The sequence below is a fragment of the Peromyscus maniculatus genome, chromosome 3 (assembly GCF_049852395.1).
Source record: "Peromyscus maniculatus bairdii isolate BWxNUB_F1_BW_parent chromosome 3, HU_Pman_BW_mat_3.1, whole genome shotgun sequence".
Lineage (NCBI taxonomy): Eukaryota > Metazoa > Chordata > Mammalia > Rodentia > Cricetidae > Peromyscus > Peromyscus maniculatus.
In genome coordinates, this window is record NC_134854.1 from 157,487,950 (window position 1) to 157,511,782 (window position 23,833).

The 23,833-nt window shown below is 44.0% G+C and overlaps 1 protein-coding gene across 3 annotated transcripts in view; it reads right to left on the minus strand.

Annotated features, from left to right (window-relative positions):
- The window catches only part of Rerg (RAS like estrogen regulated growth inhibitor), a 104,784-nt gene that overhangs the window by 32,210 nt on the left and 48,741 nt on the right, over nucleotides 1-23,833 (minus strand). The window contains exon 1 of one of the 3 annotated variants that reach the window (XM_076568114.1): nucleotides 22,507-22,540. The exons of the other annotated variants lie outside the window; for them this stretch is intronic. Within the exon in view, the coding sequence (XP_076424229.1) occupies nucleotides 22,507-22,525 (19 nt within the window). The 5' untranslated portion in view covers nucleotides 22,526-22,540. Of the gene's footprint in view, nucleotides 1-22,506; nucleotides 22,541-23,833 lie in introns of those variants that run through there. 3 annotated transcript variants of the gene reach the window in all.

Sequence of the window (23,833 nt, forward strand, 5' to 3'; positions counted from 1 at the left end):
GACCAGCCCTCAGTGATCTAACTTCCTCCAGGAGGTCTCTACTCACTAAAGGTTCCACAACCTTCTAAAATAGTAACACCAGCAGGGTCTCACGTGTTAATAAGTCAGCCTATGTGGAATATTTCATATTTAAACCATAAATGTTCCAACAGATGTGCTCAGAGTCTGCAGCGGTTGGTGGCATAAAGGGCAGTGAGGCCATTTTGCTGCTGAGCATCAAACTTCAGGTTTCACAGCACCAGTAAAGAGATGGCAGTGGGAACTACAGTGACTGAGTTATCATGTCAGTCAAGAGGACCCGGAAGCTTCAGAAGTTTCAGGCTGAATCCACATACAATGGACTCCTTTAAAATGAGAATGCAACCTGAGCTCATAGGTTGTGTTAGTCACACCAAAAGCTGCCTCTGTGGTTGACTGAGACCTTCACACCAGCCATGTGCAGCTCTTTGGCAAATGAAGAACAGAATTCTGTCCCTCCAAGAAGAACTAAGTTTGAATCCTACCTCTACTACTCTTCCCAGTTCCCCAGCAAGGGAGCCTTGCTGAGTTCTAGCACTCTGATTTACCAAGAGAAAATTGACAAATAATTATACTTTTATTAAATGCCATAGTGCACAAAGTAGTGTTTTATCAACCATAAATCCTCTAAAGTTAGACAGAATCCATCCAAAGTTTTCTTGATAAAGACTGAAAACAGGTAATATAAACTCTTCTTGGCATAGCTGGGAGGAGAATGCACTAAACAGAAGGATGGGTGGAGCAGCACTTATATGTGGCCCATTGTGGGTGGGGCCACCCTTGGGATGGTGGTCCTGGGTGCGATAAGAAGGCAAGTTGAGAAAGCCACTAGGAGAAAGCCAGGGAGCAGCATTTCTCTGTGGCCTTTCCTTGAGTTCCTGCTGCAGTGGTCTCTGTGACCCCCAAAGTCAGTAACGTGACAATCTTTGGGACACAAGAAGGCAGCTCAGTTCAATACCACTAAGTAAGCCGGTGTTGGCTCAGACTTCAGGAGTCTGACCCTACATAGTTTATTTTAGGCATATTTAAAGCACAGCACAATTTGGTGAAAACTTTTCTAGTGATAATTAACTCAATCCTGTATGCACAATAAAGTGTACATAAATCTCTTTGAGAAACAAAGTAAGATGGATAAAGATTGGATGTAACCACATCAAAACTCTTTGTAAAACATATGTGACACCTTCCATAAAGATGGGTTCCATAGATTGACTGAGAAAAACAAGCTTATGATAAGGGTCTAGGAGAGGGCCCAATGTGGTCTCTGGTCATACAGATAGAGTAAAGGTCACCAGGCTATTAAGCACATCCACTCCCAGCCTCCTGGGCAAATAACAGGTTGTTCCTTCCCTTGAAGGAACAACCCTGTGTGCTAACATTCTAGGTTCCCCTAGTGCTTACATCCTGGCTTCAGGATCCTGCCTTGAGTTCCTGCCCTGACTTCCCTTGCAATGGACTGTGATGTGGAAGTGGAAATTGCTTTGGGTCATAGTGCTTTATCATAGTAATAGAAACTCTAACTAGGACAGATACATTACATATGATAGGGGACAGAAATGACAGGTATGGGCATTTTAATACTCTATATCATAAAGAAATATGTGTACTTACTCCATATTCTAGAGAGGAATTTGCAGGTACATGTTAGTAATAGCTTAGGGTTTACACAGTGTTGGTAGGGTGTTGGCATTACTCTGCCCCTCCCTCAGCCAGATGCCCCAGAGGAGCACAAGGTTGATACCAGCAGATACTCAGGAGCCTTGGTGTGTCAAGAAGAGCCTGAGTCCAGACATCAGAGACCAAGGGAAGAGTGAATGGGATGATAACAAGAGAGCCACAGCCACTACAAGTCTCAGACATGTGACTGGGCCCTTGACCAGGGTAAGACAGCCTGACTGACTGACTGCTCTTACTCCCCAAGCTCCTCACCCTTTTTAGGATCTGCTGGCTGGTGATGAGATGCAAGGCAGATATTTTGCTTTTTAAGGATGTTGACTTGCTGTCTTCTGAATAAAGTATGGCTGTAAAAAACTCAGTCCCTGCTTCTGCCCATTGGCCTTGGCCATGACAGGCACCCTGAGCTGTGGCATTTTAGTCCTATATGTTATCATATCATTTTATTTGATCCTTGGCTTGCCTGAGAAGGAGATATTTGACTGATATTTTACTGGAATAATTTAAATAATTTCCATTTTATTTGTAGACATTTTGGTTGGGGTAATAAATTTTATGGGTCCTTTCCCTGTCTTGTAGCCTTTCAAGGCAATGCAAGTGTGTTTATGTTCCCTTTTCAAAAGTGAGGGTCACTAATGCTCTCCCGGGTTGAATAATTAACCTGCCGCTGGTCATACTGCCTTGTGACCAAGCCAGTCGGGTCTCCCGTGTGGAAGGCCTGGCTGTTCCACTGGGAAGCTGTAGTACAAGCGCCAAGATGACTCTTCCCATCGGCATTAGAACCTTGTGGTATGAACTGAGCCTCTTTCTCCGAGGTGCAGAGCAAGGGCCACATCTGACCGAGCCTCACAGGCTGAGAGCAGGGTGAAGGCTGGGTGCTGAATTCCTGAGCAGGCCCTGTTTACTTTAAGGATCTGGCCAAAGCTTTGGCAAGCGGTCCAAACGGGCAGACCGACTTGACAGGAAATGACTTAGGAATACTGCATGAATGACTCTTTACTTTAGTTTAATTTTTATTTGGGTTTTCTTCAAATATTTTTAAATAGAAAACCTGTATCTCCTTTAAATCTGCCCTTTTCATAGTATTCTGAAGATCCTGTGTCAGTTTCTAAAACAAAATTATTGAAACTTAAACCTGCTCTCTCTTCCCCTCCCATCCTTCCCTGACACTCTCTCTCCCCTCCCCTTTCCTCCTCCCCATCCTGTCTCTCCCCTCCCCTCCCCTTTCCTCCTCCCCATCCTGAATCTCCCTTCCCCTCCCCTCCCCTTTCCTCCTCCCCATCCTGAATCTCCCCTCCCCTTTCCTCCTTCCTCCTCCTCTCTCTCCCCTTCTCTCTGTCTTTGTTTTAAGGTTACATTCAGCTCAGCTGACATTTAATGCTGGACACTATTTAGAAAAAAAAAAAAAAGACTTCATTGTCTCTCTGTAAACTTTGAATGAAACTTATACTGGTGGTCAGAGTAGCTGCTTGGCTTCAGTTCCTAGAATTATGTGATCCGCACTCTAGCATCATAAATCCAAGTGATTAAAATCTGTGTCTATGGTGAGCATAATTCCTATTGGAAAACTTGCTTTCAGGGGAAAAAAAAAACATTTTATAGTGTTCTCTCACTAAAATCGTGCCTTTACGAGACGGAGGAGATGGAAACTGAGGAACAAGCTGCCTTCAATACAGGCTGAAACAATTTAAGCAAAGAGAGGAAGCATGAGGCTATTTTTTAACCACTGTGATTTTTAAGAAGAGTGGTGACAGAAATTAACTCCCCTTTATACTAATAAATGACAAGAAAAACTGGAATTTGAGTTTAATACACATATTCTGTGGATGACAATGGGTCACTGGGTAAAGGAGCTTGCTCCCAAGGCTAACGGCCCCGAGCTCGGTCACAGGCTCCACACAGTGGAAAGAGAGAATGTCTATGGGTGGATCTCTGATGTCATGTGTGCCATGGCATGAGCACACACACAAACATACAAAATACATAAGTGTGAAACACACACATACACACATACACACACACACATACACCCTAAAGGTACAGTTGTGCCCACTGGTCAAGATTAAGGCAGGAAACAGTAAAGGGCAAAACTCCAGAAAAAAGCGACAAATGAAGTCATCAGGGGAAGGACTGGCAGCTGCCCCACCCCATGCTCTTTCAGCCAATACAGCATCACCTGCAATAGCCTGCATCACAGGAACTTGGGAGAGGCGAGAGAGAATTATGTGAATGATACATAGGAAGTCACTGGGGACCTTGCTCCATCCTCTCTCTCCCTTCTTGCTCTCTTGGAGCCAGGCCGCAGCTCAGAAGGCTAGACACATCTCCATCTCCCTCTGGATCTTCCTCTCTATAAACTAGACCCTTCCCCGCACTTATCCATGTGAGCGTACAATTTGTCGAAAAGAGACACTAGAACCTGGAATGTCTGCTTTCTAGACTTATGTCTCAACCCAAAACAAAACGAAAAAGAAAGTAGCAAGAGGAACTGTCCAGTGGCACTCAGCACCGAGCAAGAAGAACATTACTCCAGGCAGATGAATGAAAGCTGAGATCTGGATGCATTTGCAGGTCGACTAAATTGTCTTAATATGCTGTTCAAGAAAGAAAGACCAATGAACTACTTTCCGCTTGGGAGAAACTCATGCTTACTTTAAACTCAAGCTAATACTTTGATCATGTCTGTCAGGTCAAAATTAAGTCTCAAAATTAAGAGTTGAACAGTATACCATACCCATGAAGCCTGATGGGTAATAGCAATTAGCATGTGTGAGCTATGAGCTGCAGCTCCTGTATTAGTATGTCTATTGAGCACTGAGATTTTTGACCATCCATACTTTGGACAGTGGTTCTATCTATCGTTAGCCATCTCTTTCCTCTATTTTTTTGGTTTGTTTTTTGATGAAATAGGCTCTCATTCTGAAATCCACGCTATCCTTTCATTTTACTACAGTCAAGGCTGGCCTTGAACTCCTGATTCCCTTGTTTCTAACGCCCAAGTGCTGGGGTATGGTGTGTACCACAATGCCCATTTTAACAGACTGTTTCTTTCTAATTGGTAATGTTAGTTTCTAATAATGACTATGAAAAGGGGGGGCTATGTTTATTTGCTTATTAGGTGTTTTAAATTTTTTATTATAATGTGTGTGTGTGTGTGTGTGTGTGTGTGTGTGTGTGTGTGTGTGTGTGTGTGTGTATGCATGTGCACACCCACCACAGCATTTTTGTGGCAGTCAGAGGAGAACTGGTTGGAACTGGCTCAGCTCTCTTGTACATGCATCCTTGGGATCGAATTTAGGTGGTCAGGCCTATGACAAGCACCTTTGCCTCCTGAGAAATCTCACTGAATCCTGGATGTTTCTTAACAGTCATGAGAACTTTCAGCTTTTTGTTTTGGTATGTTTGGACACTGAGTACTGACTCAGACTCCTTTACATGCTAAGCAGTTGCACTACCCCTGGGTTACAACCCCATACCATTTTTTAAAAAGTCTTTTAATTGCAGAAGAGGAATTTGTTTCTTTGTTCATTTACTTACTTATTTTTAGACAAAGTCTTGCTATGTACCTGAGGCTAGCCCAGAACTCACTATCCTCCTGTCTCTGCTTCCAGTATTCCAGCACTCAAAGGCTGACTTTAGGAAATAAAATACTTAAAAGAAAGTGTGCAGGGAAATGTATATTAATGATGTCTGATAAAAGCTGGCAGATCTCCGCCATCCTCATTGGGTGCCTGTACTGGGCATTATTAGGTGATTATGGCATACTTTCCTCCATGTTTTCCCACGGTCTTAGGACCTCTTTTTGACATAAAAGGGGGAATCTGAAACCTAGTCTGTACACTGCTCATCCAAGAAGTCACAGGTAGTAGATGGGAAGGGCAGATTGAAATTCAGGATGTGTAAGATTTTATGGGATAAGGACCTAACAAGATGTACTTACCACTATTACACAAACAAATCCTGGTGTTTAAGGACCAAAGAAGTTGAACAAGCTCTGGCAGGGCTTGTGGCAAATGACTGACCACGGTCTGAGGGATGCTCCCCAGGAGATAAGGGGCCCAGCCGAGGTAAGGCTTTGCCATGAATGAGCAGCTTCTACAGTTAGTATGCTGATGATGCCATTCCTAATTTGAGACAGACAATGCGCAAAGGCAAAGCTCTCGATGGCTCTTGAAATCAGGAGAAGCAGCTGTGCAGAGGTAAACGAGCTCAGCCCATTAAATCCTGCAGGGTACATTCCAAGAAGTAGCCTGCACCACTGGCTACGTCCCAAATCAGTCCTCGCTTCAGTATTACTGCAGTCAAGCCCCTCCCCCTACACTGTCAACATTTCCTATGAAAATCACTTCATCTCACAGTGGAAAACTAACTTTAAAAATAAAACGAAGAGAAACAAAACCTAATCTCAGGAAGGCAATAAGAACCACATGCCTTTGAAATGAAAAACATTCTTATTTCTCCTTTGTTCCTCGTAAGCAGTTTGCCAGAGACACAGTCCACAGCTTTGAACCATTTACAAACACATAGCGGAGGCCCGCGCTTGCACGCAATAGCCAAATTGCACCCACACTGACCAGGCCATTTTAAGGCAACGGTAAAACCTAACTTTATCATAGATGCTCCTCACAGACCACGGACCAGGGACATTTGCTGTGGTCCATCTTGCCACAGAAATCTCCTGGCGAGTGCTTTATGGTAGCAAAGGATATAAACACAGTAGATGAAGCAAATGCCCCCCAAATTAAGGGGTGTCAGCAGAGCTTTCCATCCATCCACCAGAGGGCACCACCAGAATGCTCCAAGCTCTCTGAAGACCTGTTGAAAGCCCTCCCCACCTTTCCCCTTATGTGAAAAGAAAGCAAGCAAGGTGTCACGGGAATCCTCCTTTACTGTTCTTGGCTTTCCTGTATAAGTCAGGTAAGTGGTTTTCTTTCCCACTTACAAGAGATTGGTGAATTGCATGTTACCCTTATTGCTAGGGCCCCCTTCAATTGCTGAAACCATTTGGTTGTAAAATCTGCTTTTACAGTAAATGCTGAGTGTCATCTCTACAGAATTCTGACTTGTTTCATGATGGTTTAAATGAACTATAATAGCAACTTTCTGCCTGCACTCTGGAGATGAATAAAGGTTTTCTGAGATAATTACAAAACACACCCAATGACTCTGGGATTAGAAAACACAGAAGGCAGGGATTGGTTTGTCTTGTGCTCTAACTACCACTGCTGTCCACTGTGAGGACAGTGGCTACAGTCGTCTTGGCAATGCATACCAAAGACAGGGAGAAAACCTCATCCTCTTTGGAAACAGGAAGATTGCAAAAAAAGGCACCAAGTTTCACAAGGAAATAGCAGAAAATGATAGTCTGTCCTACAGAAAGCACAGAGGCTGGGCTACTGGGGTGGGCAGAAAGGGGAGCAGAGAACTATTAGCAAAGATGCAACGAAGTTGAAATCACATCTTTAAGATGGCTCTTCATCGGTGCTTCTGTCCCAAGATGACTCAGATGCTTTGAAATGTAATGGTGCACCTGCTTCGGACACTGACTGGCATTTCTGCCCCCTCTACCCAGGCATATGGGCTATCTCCTGAAGTTATTGCGCACAGTGCCCACTCCCTCCAACTTCAAAAGGCCAGAGAAGGATGAAACAGAAGGCCCTTGCTTTGGACAGTGCTGGCACCTCGTGGAGACGGCAGATTATTACTTCACGCTCCATGATCTAGGTGGGATACAGGACAGTCTTCTGGAAGGACAGAGGGCACGTGTGCTGTCCCTTCTGTGACACTGTGCCCAAGTTTCCATATTGGAAACAGTGTGATGACTTGACCTGGGGAAGCCAGCGCAGGTGGGATTTCTGCCTCGTGGTTCCTTGTTACTAGGAATAGACATCTGCCAGAATCAAACTTTTTTTTTCTTAATTGACTTCACATAGTATTTGAAGTTTAACAGGGCTGTTTTTGATTAGAACCAGATTTAGCTTGCATGCTTTTAGGTATTAAAGCCTAATGCAATTATATTATTATCTGGAAAAAAAGATTCTTCTATTAGTATAACTTTTCTTTGAAAATAACATTGCTTTTCAATGACATTCAAGTTTCTGTTGTTACTTAGAAAAAATAGGAAAGTATTTGCTCATCACACGTGGACTCAACCTCTTTGTAAGTCCTAATATTTATGGTGTAGGAGTGAGGCAGTTCAGTGACTCATAGATTTACACTTAACAGATAGATTAAGAATAAAAATTAACACCACAATTTCCCTTAAGTAATGGGGAAAATGTGACTTGTCACACATTTATTTTCTGGGTCAGTGTTTTTCCAGCCACTCTGCAGTCTGAGGGTCACCCAGGGTTTCCTTGAAGGAAGGGGGGGCACTATGATAGGTGTTCATCTTGAATTTTAAAATTATCTGTTGTTTATAGACAACACAACCAGCCACTGCTGCTCTGGAAAGGATCAAGGAGGAACCCCGAGTGTGAGCCCCCCCCTTCCCCCCTGCTCCCCCCGCTCTGCTCCCCACCCCTGCTCCCCCCGCCCTGCTCCCCCCTCCCTGCTCCCCACCCCTGCGGTGTGAGCTCTGCTCCTTTCATATGAATGCCCCTCCATTAAATTTCCCTCACAACAGGGCCAGAGACACATACTTTGTTCATAAAAGAAACTCTTTATCCTGATCTTTAGACGTGTGTTTAAAGAGCAAGAGAGACTCTATAGTTTACCAAAAGGGAAAAGATATCACTCAGAAGAGAATGCTAACAAGTTCTAGGAAGAACTAGCAAGAATCAGTTCCGGGGAAATGTGAAATTAAAGAACATTTATAATTTATAAAGGAAAAAGAGGTCCATAATTTGATCCTTTTGGCATCCCCTCACCTACATAAGGCATCTAGAATAAATACATTCACTAAAGGCAAATTATCTGAGTCTACACACTCCACCAACAGCTACAAATTATCTTCTTTGGGAATTTTTCAAGATGGATAATGTTACAGGTTGAATTGCGTCCTCCCCAATGTAAAGCCTTCACCCCCATGAATGTAACCTTATCTAGAAGCGGAGCCTGTGCAGACTTGACCGAGTTAAGATGGCTTCATCGGCTGTTATCAATTACAACTGTGTTCTCTAAAGGGGGAATTTGGTCCTAGGGACGGAAGCACACAGAACAAGATGATGTTAAGACATGAACGGAGGGGCTAAAGCAATGGCTCAGGACTTAAAGGCACTTGCTATGTAATCATGAGGACCGGAGTTTAGATACAGCATCTGTGTAACAGCTGGGTGCCCTGTGTGTGCTTATAACACCATTCTCCAGAGAGGTAGAGACAGGATAGCTAGGGTTTACTGATTGCCAGCATAGCTGAGAAGGACCTTCAAGAAATGACCCTGCCTCAAAAGAATAGAAAAGATACCCAGTGCCCTCTTCTGGCCTCCAGGTTCATGCACAGATATACATGTGTACATGTGCTTGCGTGCACACATGCAAAAATGAACAAATGAGAAAAAGGAATGAGAAAGACATGGATAGAAAACCACCTAGAAACCAAAGCCCAGGTGCACTCAAGTTTATCAGAAGCTAGCAAAGAAAGATGGAACAGATTCTCCCTTAGTCGTCACAAGAAAACACGTACTGGCACTGGACTCTGAAAGTCTCACCTCAGCACTGCAAGGGAAACATTTCTGATTCTTAAGCTACCTGGCTCATGGTACTTTGTGATGGCCGCGCTGAGGCTAGATGCAGATTATCTCTCAATGTGTCCCCGAGTCTCCTTGGCACTCTGCAGAAAACAGCAGCTTTGCCCAGCTTGCCTTTGGATCCGACCACCTGGTCCACTTCACGTTGCCATCTATGTGAGGCCAGTTCCAGATTTTGCCAGATCAAAGCAACCAGGAAGGAGAATCTGTTATAAATGTCCACACAGTCCATTATGAAGCCAAACACAAATTTTGCTTTGAATATAACTCAAAGCAGAATGAAGGGGAACCTGATAATCAGAGAAGATTCTGAGTTTGGTTATGTCTTTTGGCCAAATAGCTCTGTAGCCTGATTAATAATTTGGTCAAGAGGAAAAAAAAAAAAAAACCCATGGGAATTTCAAAGAGCTGTCATGGTCATCTACTGCTGGTTCCAGAGCACAGAAAGGCTTCCGCTACTTTGAACATAGGGCAGTTCATCGGTCCCTGTCAGATAGTGTAAACAAGAGTTAGCAGTCACCCCAGCGATCCTTGGAAGTTGTGTTTATAAACACCATCTGTGCAGCTTTTGGTCTCTCTGCTTAAGTGTTGATGATGCATTATAACTATCCAAAAAATATGCACACACCTGGGGCCACCTGGGTAGATATGTAGATGTGACCAGGCTCTCCCTGCTGGAAAATGAAGGATTAAAACCAGGGAAATCAGAGAAAATGTCACACCAAAGGACAACATGAGCTTCCAGTAAAGGGAATAGATGAACTTGGTGGATCAACCCTCCTGAGGCCATAGGCCTCCTGAGCTGTGTTTCCACAGGAAAATGGGGGTGGAGAGAATCACAAAAGTCTTGGCTTCCATCCACCCGCTGGGCCTGCTCATACAGGCCTGGCTTCCAGAGCACTGGGTCTCACTGAGCTCCAGAAGACATACCTTCATTCAAACTGAGTAGGCAGGAGAGGAGGCATTGGGGGTGGGCAGAAACTGGGATCCGGAAGGAGTGGGTGTGGTGATGGTGTCTTCCTTCTTGTGGCTGGGAAGTACTTGGATGTGTGTTCACATCTAACTACTAACTTCATCTGGGATTTCAAATGTCTTGTACTATAGAGCTCCCAGAGGGCTCTTGGAGCAGCTTGGGTTAAGCCAGAGGATGCCCCCCTACACACACACACACAAAAGAAACCTTCCAGTGTGGTCTTTGCTACAGAATCCTTAACCGCTTTTCTTCTGTGGGTCATGTTTACAGAGCCTGTGACTCATATCTCCCAGTAAAACTTTATAACATATATGATAAGCATAATTACAAATAAACCGGCTATGTTGAAATACCATAATAATATTTATAATGATATTTTAGAATATAATAATATTTTACAGAATATATTATGTATAATTATAGATAACACCAGCTATGTTGAAATACCACTATTACATTGTTTAAAACACTGACATAATGGTAAAAATAATTTAAAAATGAAACACAGTAATTGTGTCTTCATTAGCTTCTTAAATAGGATTTAGTTTTGAATTTAATAGCTACCATAATTTTACCTTCATGGAAAGTATAAGTGACATTTTAAGATAGCAACTATTAATGTGATGGAAATTAATAGATTTTTCTGGGTGGCAAAGTCACAGGTTTGCTAACAACACTGGAATGATTTTCGGCTTCCATAGTGCAGAACACCCCACATGTCGTGAAGGTTAGGAGAAACAGAACATGTTCCCATAAAAACTGTCCATGGGCTCCTCAGTAGATCAGGACTTCAGATTCAGAGTCCCACTGAAGAGGTCTGTCTTTCCTCATTGTCTTAGTTAGCTTCTACTGCTGTGAAGAGACATCATGACCATAGCAACTCTTTTTTTTTTGTTTTGTTTTGTTTTGTTTTTCGAGACAGGGTTTCTCTGTGTAGCTTTGCGCCTTTCCTGGAGCTCACTTGGTAGCCCAGGCTGGCCTCGAACTCACAGAGATCCGCCTGGCTCTGCCTCCCAAGTGATGGGATTAAAGGCGTGTGCCACCACTGCCTGGCAACAACTCTTATAAAGAAAAACATTTAATTGTGGTAGTTGCTTACATTTCAGAGGTTCAGTCCATTATCATCATGGTGGAGAGCATGGTGGCCTACAGGCAGACATGGTGCTGGCTGCATCTTGATCAGGAGGCAACAGGAAGTGGACTGTGTCACACTGAGCTAAAGCTTGTAGAAAAGAGACCTCAAAGCATCCCCCTCCCCCAGTGACACACTCCCTCCAACAAGGCCACACCTACTTCAACAAGGCCACCTGTTGTGCCAACTCCTGATAGTGCCACTCTAGGAGTTTATGGGGGTCAATTACATTCAAACTACCACACGCATCTAGCTTCTCACCGATCCCACATCAGCTTTTGCAGCTGCATCACTGAGTACCAACTTTGCAGTCATTGTTCACTGGATGTCTCATCTCAGCAGCTTCAGAAGAGAGAGACCGTGAGCATCAACCACGGTGGCCCTCATGCCTGGTGATGATAACGGTGGGTTCAGAGAAACTCGAGCTGATGTCGGTTTATTTCTAAACAAGGGTGTGCAACACACTTGGCTGCAAGGTGTGTTGCAATTGTTGCCTCCTGAGTCCCCAGGAGAGAGAGGTGGAGTCGAGTGATGAACTCATCACAAGGTAAAGGGCAGCCCAAGCTTGGCAACTACACACACATGCGGCAAGCTGCTGCTCTAAGCTTCAGGTATCGGAGCCACAAAATGTGCATAAAAATAGTGTTTATCTCATGGAGCTTTTAAGGAGATTAAGTGAGATAACACTTGACGAAGTGTTAGACTTTGCAAAGTGCAGTAAAATATCCATTGCCCATTATAGTGAGAGAAGGAGGGGGGTCGGGGAGGGGGACCAGCTACAGATCCACCAAGCTTCTCTGGCCTGTCTTCTCTATCAGGTTCTTTCCTTCTAGATGGGTCGGCTGTGTTCCTGGCTCTGTTCTCTAGAACTCTTCTGTTTAAGAAAGCAGGGAAGAATCGACACCAATCAGATTGCACCCGCAGGCAGATGCCCAGGCATACCAAAATAGTTTAAGACTATCTACAATCAGCAGATAAGAGTGTAAGTCTGGTATCAGCTTTCAAATATTTTGTAATTTGGGGAAATATTTTACAATCCAACCACCCTGAGTGTTTCTATGACAAAATGTCACGTGGGACATGCAAGAAGCTTGAGAAGCAAGTCATTTTTCAAACAAATTCCCACTATGTGAGACCAACTTGAAGGGTGGAATTTATGGCCATTTTTGGAAACAACCATATCTCTCTTTCATGAGGATGTGCTGCTAAAACTTGCTATCATCTTCCCATCCCTGATGCAACACTAACTTTGCTGATATTTCTCTTTTTGGTTTCCATCTTATACTTAAACATGAAAAAAAGAAAAAAGTGAAACAGAATTTTAGCTCCAAAAATGCACAAAGGTTATTAAGGACTAGAGAACAGGAAATCCAGCTGCTCACTTCAGGAAGTCGAGCATCTTTCTCTTTGTGCTGAGATGGACCACATGGTCTCTATTGTGGGGAAATTTTGATTTCCAGCATTTTCTGTTTCTTTTTCTGATGCACTTTCAAACAAATCTATGAGAAGACAACAAATGATTCTGATATTCTGTTTGCCTAAATGTTAGATTTTTGTTCCATTTGTTTTAGTATTTACTCTCTTTCTCCCTAAAGCTGTATGGCTGTATATTGGCCACACAGATCACAAATATCCATTTATACATATATATGTCCATATGCACAAATATATACAAATGATATGATATGCATACAATTGCACATGTGAAATTTTCTATGCTATTTACACTTCTTTTCTATATACCATTTGAAGATACATTGGAAATATTATGACCCCTTCACTCTACAACTTTCCCACAGGTAACATGGAATCTGTGAGAGATGCTCAGATGTTTGGTAAACTTCCTGATTCTCATCAGCCCCTCCTCCCATTGATGATGGCATCCTATTGATGGCCTTCTGTCATTCCTACCATAGCTGTTGGTGACACAGTAGTGTAAGGAAGACTTATCCTTCTCTTCATTGCCTTATTTGTTCATTTATTCCTCATATCAGTGAGGACATAGACACTCTTGGGTGCAACTTACTATGATCACACTTACACTTGCATTCTCAATTTAGTCATTGAGTGCAAGACATTGCTGCCATTATTTATTTTGCACAGGGACTGGATAGTGAGAGTCCTCTCAAGCTGGCCTCTTGTGTCTTCTGACAGGACCTTGTTTGTTTGGCACGGACCCTCAGCATTTCATGGTATTTGCATAATTTTCTACATTGATAATGCAGAAATAAATCTTTAGTTCTTACATAAAGCTGGATCATTTTAATTTAATAGCAAGCTGAGTTGTTGATTTTAACATATATTCACTTGCATTTTGTATTTTGAGATTTTTACTTCTTTACTGGCTGTTGATTTTGGATATTTCCTTATGCTTACTGGGAGAATAATAAATCAGACCCCAAAGAAAACAAACTGCAATAAAAAATTTCAAACTAATTTATCTTCCTGACAGCAGAGAAAATGGTGATTGAATGGGTCTAGTTCTAAGACAGTGGAGAATTTCAGCATTCCATTATCTCTATGTGACAGAAGAAAGCCTCAGAGACAATCATAAATGCTGGAAAACAGAAGAGGGAAAGATCAACACAACTACACACGATCTACAGCAAATTCCTTTTTGTACAAAATTGCAGGTGTATTTCAGTGCAGTGGTTTATACAGTTTGTAGGCAGTATACTCTGTGTGTGTGTCTCTGTCTCTCTCTCTGTCTGTCACTCTCTTGAGATCATAGTTTGATCATTTGTCTTAAAATCTTTTCTTGATGCATATTAAACCAACAGAGGGGTAGTATTAGGCTATGTCCTTTGCTGATGATAGGGTCAAAGCTCTCTCACTGGCTGTAGCAACCTCTCTAGGTATAAACCAGCTGACCTCAGGAGATGGAGTGCAAGGGTTTGAAGATGTAAGGCCAGGGCGGATTCCATAGAAACATGACTTTTTCTAGTCCATGCTTTGGGAACCTTTGTAGGGGCTCCATCCATAACGCAAACCAAAAGGAATAATATACTAGAAGGTGTTTGTGATCTTAGCCATGCTAATCCTTCCATCTGACGCTCATTACCTGTGAGAGAGATTGGGTAGTAGCGAATTTACCTCTCCACACACCTTTGGGTGAGAACATGAAGTGTAACACAGATAGGAATATTGGGGTGAGAGAGGGAGCAGAGAACGTGTTTTCCTGTGCACCCGAAGGCCTCTTTTGTTCTCAATGACAAAAAATAAATCACAAAGAAATAGATTTTTAAAAACAACAAACAGATTTACTTTACAGTTATAATTTTCTGTTCATGGACTCTTAGAGATTATGTACCCAGCTCTTATTTTTAAAATGGCCCCGTGCCTCTCAGCACACAATTGATGGCCATCACAGTGAAGACCTGAGCCTGGACTTCCCGATGGCACCGTGTCAGACCTTGGCATTTCACCTGAACAGTTTCAGCTCCTCTGTTAAAAACAGCTAAAGCCTTGGTCAGAAAACAGTTGTGCTAAGAATTGAGAGACTTGGCTGAAGCGATGGATGTATTGCTTGCTCTTGCTAATGAGGACCCCTATTTCTGCCTTTTGTTGAAATAGCTCAGAATGAGGCAGGGATCATGAGTAGTCTCCCTGGCTGTGAGCAGAGCCATAGTATCAGGAGCAGTGCATAAAAGCCAGGTGGGTCACCCCGCCAGGTGGCCTGATATTCAAAGAGGGAGAGAGAGAGAAAGGAACTCCACAGTAGGAAAACTAGATGACTAGACAGCAGGGAACAGAAAATAATCCCAATTAAGACTCTTAATTTCATCCTATGACTCCGAATCATGCATCCTGAACGATATATCAAATAGTGCCTGCTAATTTTCAGATGAAAATACAGATTTGAGTGGAAAGGCAAAATGCCTTGAGAGAATGAAAGTTCAGCAGGAATGTGAAGGAAATAAATGGGTTAGAAGGAGGAATATTTGAGGAAGGAATAGGCACAGATATCTGTTGGAGAAAAAGTGGTGCTTTAGTGGATGACATCTCCTGCAAGTTGAGATTTTTCCAGTAGAGGGAAATGGCTCTGGGTTTTCCAAATAGAGGCCATTTAATACAGGGGCATTATTATCTAAAGTAAGGAATGACCTGAGGGCCCAGCTCAAGACTAGGAGGTTACCCAAGTCATTTTCCTCAGTGCTATGACAAAATACTAAACAGAAAAAAAACTTCAAAGAGAAAGAAATTTTTGTTTTGGCTTATGATTTCTCAGGGCTCAGGGTTCAGTCAGTGATGACCCAGTTCCCCACACCTGGGTGGAACGTCGTAACAGTAAGAATTCGGCAGAGGAAGCCACTCACATCATGGTGACAGGAAGTGGAGCTAGGGAATGATGGAATTCAGGGGACTGGCTCCCCCTACCACCAACACCACCTGCTCGTGGTCTGTTCAAACCTATGCCCATTGGATGGTGCTGCCCACATTCAGTATGAATCTTTACTCTCAGTTTTGAGGAAATACCTTCACACAAAATCATCTACAAGAGCACCTCTCTAATGTCCTAGGCGGGTTTTAAATCCAATAAGGTTGAGAGTGACAATTAACCATCACAGAAAGTCAAGAGCAGAAGGGAATTGATGCATAAGAAGTGGGATGGTGGTGTGAGGAGCTGGGTAATCAGAGCACAGTGTTGGAGTTTCTCAAAAAACCTGGGGCCAGAGGAATTCACATATGAGGGAGAGTTTTTATTTTTTTCAGGTAATTAGCCAAGATGCAGATACTGCAGGAAATACCATAGGAAACATCAAGAGAAAGAAACATCCTGGTTCTCCCCCTTTCCTCCACCCCTCAGCCTTTTGCAGGCTGCCTCTCACCTAGCACGCACACTTGGAAGAAGGACCAGAACGAAGCTGCAAAGCTGGAAACTGATCAGAACTGCCCAGGTATCTGCCAGCACATGGCACAATTAATCAGGTCTGACCCTCATGGACCTGTGGAGTTCTGATTCAAATCTGACTCCAAGTGTCACACAAAAAAGCTCCACTACTGTTCCGTGAGCCTGGATTCCTCCATGTTCCTCTCTCCTGCTTCTGGAAGGAAGCTCAGAACTCAAAATGTGGTCACCAAACTTTTGAGTCTCCGCCATGGCCCAGGTGTTCAGACTGTCTCTTGTGCTCACCACGGCGGTTTATTAGGAAGGTACTGCTTTCCAGAGCCCACAGCAGTCTAGGAAGCTCACGGATACCCCTTCCCAAGCAGCAAGAACTGAACCTTCTCCTTGGGGACAAAATAGGGATCCACAGTGGACCATCAGATCCTCAGTGCAGCCACCTGGCTGAAGCCCAGTATCCCGAGAGGCATCTACTAGACTGCACATCTACTGGCCAGGCTGGATCTCAGTCAGCAGCAGAATCCACCCCAGCACCCTGCCCTGTACTCTAGAAAAGCCACTGTCACTTTCCTGGGCATAGACCTCACTTATCTCCAACTACTCATGTTTCCTTTGCTTTCTTTCTCTTCATAATGAGCCACCCACAAGAGAGTGATGACCGGCACGAAAGAGTCAAAGGTGTAGGAGAATGAAGCAAAAATGAAGTCAGATTTCCATTGGAAGCTTGACCTTTGTCCCCTGGAGACAATCCAGAGATGTCTTATTGAAGTTTTCCAGGAGAGTGCTGCCTTCATTAAGCCACAGTGCCACTCTGAGAATTTTCACATAAGAGGAAATTGTGAATAATCCTCCTGGCACAGAGGAGTACACACGCTCCCTTTGAGGCTCCAAACTGCTATTCTTCACAGCCAAATGAAGAGGAACAAACTGTACCAAATCCAAATTGATTCTGAGGACACGAGCAGATTCTCCATCATTTTGCGCGTGGTTCTTCAAAGTGAAGGTTAGGGCAAGGAGTGTCTCTGAGCCCGGGTGCATTAGTCACAGCAGGGTGGTGACCACTCCAAGTCTGGAAACCGGTGAAAACCGGTAGACGACTTGCTGCCTCTGCCTGCAAGCAGTCACGGCACAACTACAGAAACCAGACTGGGAGCCTGTATACCAATCACTCGAAACCAGAGAGCTTTTAACTCCGGCCAAGACTTTTTTTTTTCTAAAATAAAGTTGCACAGGCTCCAAAAATAACATCTGTTGCTCGGAGTAACATTTTCAAACAACATAATAAACTTTACTTCCAGAAAATATACACTCTGTACTTCCCTTGGGGAACTCACAGAATGGATAAGGAGTAATCCAGGGCTCTGTCATTTCAGAGGCCGACTGCCTTTGGGCAGATTATTTAGCTGATATGGAGGTGGTAAGACATACCACATACCAGCTACGTTCATTTGCAGTGTGCAGCAACTGCAGTACCTTTAAATAACAGCCCTACTCAGATGTGTCCTGCCAGCATTCATGGGCAGAATGCATTTTCAAACTGGGGTCACGCTGGCCTGGAGTATGTACCAGGACGATGAAGTAATGACTGTCACATTCCCAGTGCGGCACATTTTCAGACTTTCTGGAATTTAACTGTAGTTCTAGGGCTGCCCATCCCTCTAACTCCCAATATTACCCTGTGGATGGAAGGTCGGCCTTTACCCTCTCTATCGCCTCTCCCCCCCAACCCCCGCCACCGCCACTGCTGCCACCAACCTTCTGGAGGTGGGAGATGGACAAAGCTTGGGAGTGCTTGGATCACAGTTGGCCTTGTGACCGTCAGGAGCCCCCACGATTATCCAGTAAGTCACTCCTTACAGGAGACTACAGGGCGGTGTGCAGGTGGTATGCTATTATCACTACAGGAAACGGTGAAGAAACACATTCTGGGCCAGTGAGATGGGAGCGAAAGCAGCGCGTCCTAGGTCAAGCACTGAATCACTACTGCTAGATTTTGCAGGACCTCCGTTCTGTTCTCTTTGGCACGGGGACTCTGACTGAGTCCCTGGGAGTAACAGTGATGAGAAGGATGCTTTTATCACAGTCACGAACAGGAAGTCCCAACAAGAAGGCAGTGTGTCGCCTGTGGCCGCAATCCCAGGGTTGTCTGAAGCTGCAGCATAACCTCACCCCCCCTGATTAAAATGGACACGTCATCAGCATGTTGAGGATCAGGAGTCGATCTCACGTGTGAAATGCCCAACAAAAGAGCTTAATGAGGTGGGGATACGTTGGTAAAGTACTCGCTGAGCACACTAGATGCCCTGGGTTTGAACCCCCTCTACCGCATAAAACCAAACTTGTGCATGCATGCCTGTAATCTCAGAACTAGGGAGGCGGAGGCAGAAAGATCAGAAGTTGAAAGTCACCCTCGGCTACTAAGCAAGATGAAGGCTAGCCTGGGCTTCATGAGAACCTGTTCTAAAAGATAAAGAAAGGATGGGGGGCGTGGCAGGGAGAATGCATATATAATGGGGTGGTAGGAAAGTGCCTCATTTTCTCTTATAAGCAGGTTTCGATTTAACGACATAAATACGTCTGACATGAAAGCAGAAGGGGACCAGCTAAGGGGGAGCAAGGGGGCTGGGGGAAGGTGTCATGTCGGATGTACAAGAGTAGAGCATGGTGGTGCATATGGATGAAAATGTCATAGGGAAATCCATTATTTTATATGCCAAATAAACTACTTTTAAAAAAACCGAAATACTCTCTTTTTTTGTACTCACAGAGTGAAGAAGGACTTAAGTTTGGGAAATAAAAACTTCTCATCTGTGAAGGAATTTTAAAAGGGTTTGTACTGTCAGCATGGTATGACCCCACCGGCTGCTTGGGCAGTGAGGTAAGGTAGAATTGCTACAGGAGGGTGACTGGGAAGGACAGAGTATCAATAGTTAGTTCCAAGATTCTGGCAGCTTGAAAGATGGCAAAAGGGATCAACGCTTTTCTGGGCTTGCATGGGGGTGTTCTAGAAACAAAGCCTCCACCATTTGGTTCATCTTACCATGCTATGAAGGTGCGATACAAAAAGGATGAGAAAACACAGCTTAGCCTTATCTTCTATTTCACACAGGCTCTGGACCTGCCTCCTGATGGTGACGATCAGGATGATAGTGAGGACGGTATCTCTGCCGTACACTTTCCCTAGTATGCACACTATTTAAAAATCACATTAACACGTATGAATAACTTTATAAAAGACACAGTGTTTAGAGAGTGTTTATTACTGTCACTATTATTATGAACGCTGTAGTCGACCACTAGACTCCTGACAAAGGGCTGGTGAGATCGCTTTTCAGCACACGCTGTGTGTGCATGCGCCCTTTCATCTTCTAACTTCAAAACACCAGTGATAAAATAATGCCATGCAGACAAGGTATGGCTTCTTAAGGGAGACAATGTGGAGCAAGCCTTGGTGCCGAAAGATTTTCTTGACAAGTGTAGAGTACACATAACTATGTCTGGGGGTTTCTCTCACTCCTAGGTGAGTCCAGCTGGACAAACCAGAACCTTCCAGAGACTAAATGTCCCCTATGTTGAGGACTCAACCTCCAGACTGGCCCTACAGAGAAACCAGAGGGAACAGAGATTTCTCCAGTTGAGAAACTTGATCCAAACTGTAGCATAGGCCTGCCTTTCCTGGAACAGTGTTCTCCAAGTGCAGCAACATCAGAGACTTCTGGGAACCTATGCCACATAGATGCCTCAAGCCCCACCCTCCGAGTTTCTAATTTAACAGGTCATTTGAGGACCCGTGTCCTGATCATGCTACTGATAGGTCATCAGGCTACACCCTCAGGCTCACTCTGTAGTGAGCAGTCTCCACAGGAGCGCCCCAAGTTCTACCATCTGAAATAACCCATAAATACGCCACAGAAATAGACAGTCCCAAGAGCTGGGTCTCATTGACCTTAGACTAGATGACATTTAAGAGGTGGTAGAAATGGATTTTAACGTAGAAAATAGGCTCGCTATGAAAGCCACACCTAAACAAAGCATTTTGTGTATACAGGCATCTGTTGCAGAAGACACGAAGTTACACTGCTTTACTCCCTGTCTCTACTCTCCCTTGGGCTAAAAAAGTTTTAAATGGTTCTTTGTCCAAATCAAGACAGAGATGTTCAGACTGGTAACACAGACTTATAAATGTCCTTTGAACATTGGATAATAACTGGGAAATGTGTCTCAGAGAGGGTGAGACCCACATCCTCTCTAGCCTCAGCTTCCCCTGCATTGCATCTGCTGGTCGGCTTGGGACTGCTTTTCCTGTCACACAAGGAACTCTGAATGCCTCCACTCTCATACTGGAGTCGTTAAGGCTTCACTAGGAAAGTACAACACCCAGCTTTCCTAAGAAAGATTCCCTTTCCCAAGAGCCACGTGCTGTTCGCAGGTTTGTTAACAGTGACTTGGATCCAGTTCCCGCAGCCTCAATCACACAATGCGATCCTGACTATTGTAAGCCACATTCAGCCTCTGGCGTACCTCAGCGGGCCATGTGAGTCCCAGGGTGTTACACAGCGAGTGTGCCGCACTGAACAAACCCACTGACTCCACTTCTGTCTCAGCTCTGATCCGTCCTGGCTCGAGAACCCAGAGGCATCACCTTGACTCCCCAGGAGATTTCTATTGTATGATGGAACCAATAATAAAGTGGATCACGTGGCGGGGGGCTGTTTTACTGACCAGAACAAGGTGAGATAACATGAGCAAGTACACTTGAGACTTTGATCTTTCCAGGAGTCAATGCCATCTTCTTGCTGTCCTGCTATGGGTACGGTGTATTCCCTATGATGGATGGATGGTTAGTTTGCCCCAGTGCACACAGGCTGCTCTGTTCCCAGGGAGCATTTTCTCAGGCATGTGCCTCTCTGTTCAGACTTGGAGATTGATAAGAAATGCTGACAGCCCCACACTAACTTACCTTCATGATTACCTTCATTGCTCACACTACTCTGCATCTACAAAGCCATTTCCAGATGCATGCTGTCAACTGATAACCCTGTACAGCTAGGGTTTTCCCCTAGAAAAATGCAGATGCAGATTCATATAGTACCTTCTTTCCTTTTTATGTCATGACATATCACACACACACACACACACACACACACACACACACACACACACGTATGTATATATTTGTGGCCTTGTTGAGAGGAGGTGTATCACTGGGAAATGGGATTTAAGGTTTCAAAAGATCTCACCAAGCCCAGCCTATTTCTCAGTCTGCCCCAAGCCTGTGGATGAGATGTAAACTCTCAGCTACTGCTCCAGGGCCCTGCCTGCCTATCTGCTGCCATGCTCCCCACCATGGAGGTCATGGATTAACCCTCTGAAACTGTAGGCAAGCCTCTAATCAAATGCTTCATTTATAAGTTTCCTTGGTCATCATGCCTCTTTATAGCAATAGAAAGTAACTGACAATAACTAACTAAAGGGTGTGTCCTTTTTGTTCTTTCTGGTTCTTAAGACTGAACCCAGAGCTTTGCATTTGCCAGGCAAACACTCCTCAAACTGAGCTACATCCCCAACCCCAGGGTGTATTATTTAATACACAAACCATTCTTTGTTGAAAATTGTGTTATTTTAATGACATCTAAGGAAAGGTTTTAAATCAAGGAGATACCAAGGCAAAAAAAAAAAAAAAATCAAACAAGAGAGCGCTATCCTTCTTTAAGTGTTATGGACACTTCTGAGAAGGCACCCTGTAAAGGCAAGTCAGCAGTATTCCTTCTGGCTATATAAGGGTGTGGTTTAACTTCATTCATTAACCTGACTTGGTTAAAGAGTCTCCAGATAGTTGCCTAAATGCTGTAATTTGAGGTATGCCCATGGCATTGGTTTCAGAAAGACTCGGGGTTTGAATTAAGAGTCTGAGCAAAGACAAACCAACACTGGAGAGATGGTTCAGGCAGTAAAGTGTCTGCTGTACAAGCATGAAGAACTGAGCTTAGTTCCCCGGGGCCCCCAAGAAAGCTGGAGCCATTACTGTGGGCCCTTAGTAATCTCACTAGAGGTTGACTGCTGGATTTCAGACACAGGTACGAACACATGCACACACACACACACACACACACACACACACACACACACACACACATGCACAAATATATACACACACACAAAAGATCACCCTCACCTATCCAAGTGGGCATCATCTAGTCCATTTGATGAGGACAAAGGAGAAGAAAGGAGACTTTTCTCTTCTGTCTGTTTCTGAGCTTGACATGCAACTCCTGTTCCTGGTGCCTCTGGTCCACAGGCCTTCAGGCTTGTGCGAGAGTCTGAACCATTTCATGAGACTCCTGGGTGGGCCTCCAACTGCAGATAGCTGACCATGGAATTAATTATGTAAGCCACTCCTTGTAATTCATCTCACTTAAAATGTATATCTTATTGGTTCTATTCTCCAGAGAATGCTAACAGAGCAAATCCCTATGTATACAGAATTCTTATTTTTATGAGCTCCTAGCTGGGCAATTATGTGACACCAATTCCTGGTCATTGCCAGACTTCCCTTCTAAATGATTAACTCATAGTCCTTACAGAGTCCACGAGTTAAGGATATTAAAAGAAGCCATCCACAGGCACGCACCCACACGGAGAAGGTACATATCGCTGACAAAAGATTCTGTGTGAATGTGTGTGTCAAGTCAGAGATCTGCAGCTCAAGAGCTCAGAACAATGAGATGTAAGGCAGGCTTGCAACATGTTTTGTGTTTGCATGTGTGTGTTATATCCGTGTGTGAGTGTGAGTCAATGTGTGTGTGTAGAGGTGCATGAGTGTGGGAGTGTACATACACTTGTGTGCATGCTTGTGGAGGCCAGAGGACACCTTAGGTGGTGTTTCTCAAGAGCACTGTCCACGTTATTTTCAGCAGAGTCTGTTACTGGTTGTCAGTTAAGCTAGGCTGACTGGCCACTAAGCCTCAGAAATCTATCTGCCTGCCTTTCTCTAGCTCCCAGCTTGGAGATTACATGTGAGTTCCATAAAATCTGGCTTGTTTTCTTCCTCTTCTCCTCCTCTCCCTCCTCCTCCTCCCCCTCCTCTTCATCCTTCATCTTAAAGTAAATCTGTGGTGGCAGTATAAATTAAGGCAGCCCTTTGGAAATTACTATGAAGGTTCCTAAAAAACAAACAAACAAACAAACAAACAAACAAACAAACAAACAAAAAACTCCTAAAATTAGAACCACCACAAGACCTCACTATACCACTCCTGGGAATATATCAAAAAACCTTCCAAGTCAGCACACACAGACACACATGTTCATCATGTTTACTGTGGCACTGTTCACCTCGATTGCACTATGACATTTTATACAAGCACATATTCTTTTATATGTTGTTCTTATTCACCTACCCTACCTTTTCCCATACTCTTTTGTTCCCTCCGATCACCTGCATGCCACCTACACTCATCTCCTTCATCCTCTCTGGACTTTCATATCACATGTACTCCATG